The sequence below is a fragment of the Tupaia chinensis genome, unplaced genomic scaffold (genome assembly GCF_000334495.1).
Source record: "Tupaia chinensis unplaced genomic scaffold, TupChi_1.0 Scaffold144346_1, whole genome shotgun sequence".
In the NCBI taxonomy this organism is placed as follows: Eukaryota; Metazoa; Chordata; class Mammalia; order Scandentia; family Tupaiidae; genus Tupaia; species Tupaia belangeri.
In genome coordinates this window covers 1,256,283-1,263,080 of record NW_006204205.1, presented here as the reverse complement: position 1 = coordinate 1,263,080, position 6,798 = coordinate 1,256,283, and the positions used below count along the sequence as shown (strand labels likewise).

The window sequence follows — 6,798 nt, the reverse complement described above, 5'->3', positions numbered from 1 at the left end:
CTACATGGGAGTCCAGTGACATAGCTATTACGCCAACTGCTGGTCCCAGAAAGAGATTTTTGCTATTGGGTGCATGTGCTTACCAGAGAGACAAAGTGAAAGCAAAAAATTCATCCCCCGGGCAAGATGGCCATGCCACAATCCCTTCTCCTCCATTTTCCTCTCCGGATTTTGGGCACACACACACACACACACACACACCCCCGGCATGAATTTAAGCCACCGGGTCCAGGACTCAAACTACTTTCAACTACATGGGAGTCCAGCGACATAGCCATTACACCAACTTCTGGTTCTAATATATCAGTAATTCTGATACAGGCTTCAGGGAGATATCTAAGTGGGTGGCCTGGCCCAAGGGAACAGCCTGATTGGAAGGACAGTTCAGGTCAGTGTTCAGCCTCTTTTTTGAGAGATTTTTGCTATAGGGTGTATGCACTTGCCAGAGAGACAGAAAGCAAGAAGTCACACCCAAGGGATGATGGCCACACCGTAGTCCCTTCTGTTCCATTCTCCTCTTGAGATTTTGAGCACACATGCACATGTGCCTGGTGTGCGTTTTAAGCTGGCAGGTCTGGGACTTGAACCATGGTTGACTGTGTGGGAGTCCGGCAACATAACAGTTATGCCATCTGCTGGTCCCTCAGTGCCCAGCTTTGACCCGGCAGTACTCGGTACTCTGCGGTTCTGAGTCTGGCACTGTCTCCTCTCCTTCTCCACTCCCAGCAGGCTTCCAGCCACTGCTTCATTCGTTTTTTTTTTTTTTTCCCGATTTTCACTGTAGGACGCGTGCGCTCGCCAGACAGACAGAGAGAGACATAGAGACAGAAAGCGAGAAATCACCCCCCAGGGGGGATGGTCACACCGCAATCCCTTCTCCTCCATTCTCCTCTCAGGATCTTGGGCACGCACGCACACGCGCCCGGCGTGAGTTTTAAGCCACCGGGTCCGGGACACGACCCGCGGTCGACTACGTGGGCGTCCAGCGACATAGCCATTACGCTAACTGCTGGTTCCCTTCATTCGTTTTTTCATGCAGTGCCTATTTCAGTGCTTTAATTATGGAGAACAGGTCACTTACTATCATACTGGCTGAGGTAGGTGTGGCCTCCTATGTTAGGATTTAAGTTGTACCATGTTTACAATTAAAAAAAAAGTCCTGACAGGGACCAGCAGTTAGTGTAATGTCTATGTTGCTGGACTCCCATGTAATCGACCACAGTTCGAGTCCCTGACCTAGTGGCTTAAACTCACACTGGGCGCGTGTGTGTGCGTGCCCAAGATCCTGAGAGGAGAATGGAGGAGAAGGGATTGTGGCGTGACCATCCCCCCTGGGGGGTGATTTCTCTCTGTCTCTCTGTCTCTCTCTGTTTTTCTGGCGAGCGCATGCACCCTATAGCAAAACCTCTCCAAACAAAAACAAAAACAAAAAACAAAGTCTTGATTATCCAGGATTAATCTTTTACTTACGGGGAAGATGGTGGCTTATGCAGGCTCAGTGGCAGGGACGAGGCGCAGGCTCAGTGGCAGGACAGAGGCTTGAACCCAGAGTGTTTTTACTTCGGAGCTTGTCCCCAGGCATCGGCATCATGCACAGGGGAAGCAGTCCCACACACGTCACATTACTTGCACGTTGTCCTGCCCTGGTTGTGACCTTCCTGGTGTGTTTGGTGGATCATATATTCCCTTGTGCCAATTTACCGAAGTAATTGCTCACTGTAAGTTGATCATTTTTGACGGGCATTCTGAAGAGCTTGAAATTTCTTCTGTCAAGTAAATTGTCACAGTGTGTTTTATCCACGAATTCGAATTTTCTGGTCCAGTCAGCTTTGACAGTTAGCAACTTAAATAGTGCAGTGATTGTGTCGTGGGTAGAGCTGTGCTGGATTAGAGAGCAGCTCAGAGTGCAGAGCAGGGAGGCCCAGCCTAAGGAAAGCGGTCCGAGCAAGCTGAACGCCTGGAGTTGGACTTTCAGAGATCTCCTTAGGTACCTGAAACTGATCCTCGTTCACTTATTTCTGTCTATTTCGATATGGTAATTACGTGAGAAAGCCCACTGCTAATTCAGGTTTTCTGACTCATTTCTTTCTCTTGTAGCCTTTCTACCAGGTTTGGCACCGTCGCGGTTCCTAACATTTTGTTATTTCAAGGAGCGAAACCAATGGCTAGGTTTAATCATACAGATCGAACGCTGGAAACGCTGAAAATCTTCATTTTTAATCAGACAGGTATGTAGCTAAGGAAGAAGATATTTATTGCTAGGGGTATATGCCTTCTGTGGGCTTTGATCTGCTTTAATCCTCACCCCAAGTAAAGGAGTCAGGATTGACTTTGAAATGTAAAACTTAATGCTGGAGAGAAACAGAGAGAGGGAAAGTGAGAAATCACTTCCAGAGGGGATGGCCATGCTGCAGTCCCTTCTCCATTTTCCTCTCAGGATTTTGGGCATGCACGCACATGTACCCAGCAAGCATGGTTTTCAACACATCAGGTCCAGGACTTGAACTCCAAAGTTGGCCATGTGGGATCCAGCTGCCTTAACCTCCATGCTACCTCCAGGCCCTAAACATTCTTTTCTAATGAACTTAAAAAAAGCTTTATTGTAATATAACTCACATACCATATGTTTCATCTGTAGGTATCTTTTAATATACATTTTCACTTAAGTGTAATATTTACACAAAAATATGCAAACTGAGTGGTGTTCAGAGTGATGAGTTTTCTTTACTTCTTTTTTTTTTTTATGAGAGGTTTTTGCTATAGGGCACATGTGTTCACCAGAAAGGCAGAGAGAGACAGAGAGACAGAGAGACAGAAAGTGAGAAATCACTCCCCGGGGGGATGGTCACGCCGCAATCCCTTCTCCTCCATTCTGCTCTTGGGATCTTGGGCACGCATGCACATGCGCCTGGTGTTAATTTAAACCACTGGGTCTGGGACTCGAACTGCAGTTGGCTACATGGAAGTCCAATGACATAGCCATTACGCCAACTACTGTCCCGGGGTGGTGAATTTTCATAAAATGGACACCCTGCATAATCAGTGCTCTGACCAAGAAACAGCATATCACCAGCCTCCCTTAGCACCACTGTTCCCACCAAAGATAACCAAATATAACCAACAACTTTGACTCCCCAAACCATAGACTAGTGCTACCTGCTTTGAATTTTATGTTAGTAGAGATATACAGTATGTTTCCTTTTGTGTCTGGCTCATTTCACCCAACATATTATCTTTATGTGATACATCTGTGTGGTTATGTGTGGTTATGTTTTGTTCATTTTTGTTGCCGTGTATTGTGTTCCATTTATTGAGCTATTTGTAAGTGCCTTTTTTTTTTTTTTTTTTTTTTAAATCTCTGTTCAACTTCCAGTTTGTTACCTGGACTGGATTTAAGATTCTAAGCTGAGGGACCAGCAGATTGCGTAATAGTTATGTCGCTGGGCTCTTACATAATCTACTGTGGTTTGAGTCTCGGACCCAGCAGGTTAAAACTCACACTGAATGAGTGTGAATGCCTGCTCAAAATTCTGAGAGGAGAATGGAGAAGGGATTGCGGCATGGTCATACCCCCTGAAAGGTGATTTCTTGCTTTTTGCCTCCTCGTCTCTTTGTCTCTCCAGTGAGTGCACATGCCCTATAGCAAGAAATCTCTCTTAAAAAAAAAAAGATTCTAAGCTGAACTTTTTCTTTTTCTTTTTTGAAATAATTACTTATTTAGTGGACAGCAGGTGGCATGGTGGTTGAGGAGCTGGACTTCCCACATGGGTGACCGCAGTTCGAATCCTGGACCTGGCAGCTTGCTTTTTTATTAAGAATTATTTTATTTAACTTTATTTATTTATTTATTTTGAGAGTTTTTTTTGCTATAGGGTGTGTGCGCTCACCAGAAAGACAGAGAGAGAGACAGAGAACAGAAAGCAGAAATCATACCCGCCCCAGGGTATGGCCATACCACACTCCCTTTCTCCTCTATTCCCCTCTTGGGATCTTGGGCATGCACACACGCCTGGCACGAGTTTAAGCTACCGGGTCCAGGACTCGAACTGCAGTCAACTACATGGGAGTCCAGCGATGTAACCATTATGCCATCTGCTGGTCCCAAACTTTATTTATTTTAATTTGACCAGAGAGGGACAGATTGAGAGAGAGAGAGAGAGAGAGAGAGAGAGAAGTGAGAAAGCAAGCTGTCAGGTCCAGGACTTGAACTGTGGTCAGCTATTTGGGAATCCAGTGCCCTTAACCACCACTCCACCTGCCAGTCCCCAGCTTGCTTTTTCACTCTCCCTCGCCCTCTTTGTCTTTCTCTGGTAATATCATGTGAAATAATAATAACTAATTAATTAATTAAAAAAAGAATTTTTATTGATTTTTAAAACTTGCTATAGGGGATGTGTACTCACCAGAAAGAGACAGAGACAGAGAAAGGAAAAGTGAAAAAGCAGGCTACCAGGTCTGGGACTCAAACCTTGGTCGGCTATGTGGAAGTTCAGCACCTTAACCACCACGTCACTTGCTGGCCCCAGTGGGTGCTATTAAAATGTTTTTAATTTAATTTTACTTATTATTATTTATTATTACAAAAGTTTGAGTATTATAAATTGAAGAAATTAACTTCAGTGGAAAAGTTCGTACCTCAAATGTTTCAATGCCGCACTTATGGTTATCCCACTTCTTCCTGAAGTATATTCATTGGAAATAAAGATAAATTATAACTTGCCTTCCATACGTGTAGTCACTTTTATCTAACACTGAAGAACAAAGAACTGTGTTCGTGTATAGAAGTACAAATGAGATATTAGGAGGGGACTATTTTTCCAAGTCTTGTACTGGATCCCTGACTGTCATTTAGGGTGATGTGGCAGAGGGAGCCATTTTGTCCAATGTTTCAAGAAAACCTAGAGGGGCCAGCAGGTGGCACGGTGGTTAAGGGTGCTGGACTCCCACATGGCCGACTGCAGTTCAAGTCTTGGGCCTGGTGGCTTGCTTTCTCACTTTCCTTCTCTCTCTCTCTCTCTTTCTCTCTCACTTTGTCCCTCTAAGGTGAAATTAAATAAAAAAAAGTTAAATAAAATAATTCTTTAAAGAAAAAAGAGAAGAAAGCCTAGAACGCAAATGCGATTTAGGAGTCCCAGCAGCTTTCGTAATCATGGATCCCAGTGGTGCTAGCTGTTCTAACAATTCTTTCAGTAAGTTATTTTAAAACGTTCGGAATTTAGTATTACTTAACCTATGAAAACAGTCTGTAGCCTCCTGAGAATAGCCTGACCAGTTCCTTGTTGAACTTTGGTCTCCACAGAGAACAAAAGGCGGCTCTTACAATGCACTGACTAAGAAATCTCTGATGGGTTCACAGAAATTCTAGTGTTTTAGCTTTGAGCAGCTGAACGGATTCGGATCCTTTGATGTGGTGGGGAGAAAGGCAAGATACAAATTACACTGACAGGCAAGTGAATTCCCTCCCAGATAATACTAGGCACCACGGTTTGTTTTAGGACTGCATGCCATTTTGCATACCATGCATAATATTGAATACGTGAGGAAAAAGATCTGTGGCCGATGCTTTTCCTATCTGATCTGAAACAATTGATTTGTCTTCCAGGTATAGAAGCCAAGAAAAATGTGGTGGTAACTCAAGCTGACCAAATAGGCCCTCTTCCCAGCACTTTGATAAAAAGTGTGGACTGGCTGCTTGTATTTTCCTTATTCTTTTTAATTAGTTTTATTATGTATGCCACCATTCGAACGGAGAGTATTCGGTGGCTAATTCCAGGACAAGAGCAGGAACACGTGGAATAGTGATGGACTGAAAGAAGTTGGAAAAGGAATTTCAATCTTCCATTTCAGAAGTCAGTGCTCAATTTCATACGTTTTTCTACAGTAAAGTATGAACTTACAACCTCGGACTAAAAGAAGCGTTCATTTGTTGAACTACTCAATGTGTAAAAAGATAACTGGTGTATTAACTAGTATTGCAGTAAGCAAATGCAAAAATATTGATGGAATTCACAGTTCTTGTATTTATCATGTGAATGTAATCCAGTGTTTTAAGAGAATATTCCAGTTTGAAAAATGAAGACATATTTTGGTGGAATAGTGAGTAGAGAGCCAGTCACTTACCTTAGAAGGCAGAAATAGACGTCCAGATTATAGCTTTGGAAAACGTGTGATTTCCCCAAATATACCTGAAAAGGCTGGTTTTCCATTTGCAATTTCTCTTCCAGAGTCCGTAAGCAAGAAAGTGTTGTTAGGGGAAAGTACAGCAGTAGCAACCGATGGAGAAATAAAAGAATCAAGCACCTTGGTGTTTGTGATCTCTACTTTCGCCGAAAGATTTTGAAGTAGTTTAAGTTGTTTTCCTGTAAGGCAGATGTTTGGAGAAAGTAAATGTTAGGACTAAAGCTTATTTATCATCAGTTCTATGCTAAAACACCAATTTTATCCTAGCTAATGGAACCTTAAAATGCTCCAGCACTGTGCTAACATTAGTGGGATCGAAAAGAAGTATAAAACATTGTTCTTGCCCAGAAGTGGATTCGTCTAGTTTGGAACACTTTTAAAAAGCAATTTGTTGGGACCAGCAGTTAGCATAATGGCTATGTCGCTGGACTCCCACGTAGTTGACCGCGGTTCGTGTCCCAGACCCGGTGGCTTAAAACTCACGCCGGGTGCGTGTGCGTGCGTGCCCAAGATCCCGAGAGGAGAACAGAGGAGAAGGGATTGCGGCGTGGTCATCCCCCCTGGGGGGTGATTTCTCGCTTTCTGTCTCTATGTCTCTCTCTGTCTGTCTGGCAAGCG

At 43.7% G+C, this 6,798-nt stretch overlaps 1 protein-coding gene across 1 annotated transcript in view; it reads left to right on the top strand.

Moving 5' to 3' along the window:
* TXNDC15 (thioredoxin domain containing 15) overlaps positions 1 to 6,304 on the top strand; it is a 23,595-nt gene extending 17,291 nt beyond the window's left edge. The window contains exons 4-5 of the mRNA XM_006166910.3: positions 2,098 to 2,228; positions 5,603 to 6,304. Coding sequence (XP_006166972.1) covers positions 2,098 to 2,228; positions 5,603 to 5,799 — 328 coding nt within the window. The 3' untranslated portion in view covers positions 5,800 to 6,304. The remainder of the gene's footprint in view (positions 1 to 2,097; positions 2,229 to 5,602) is intronic.
* The last annotated feature ends 494 nt before the right edge of the window (positions 6,305 to 6,798 follow it).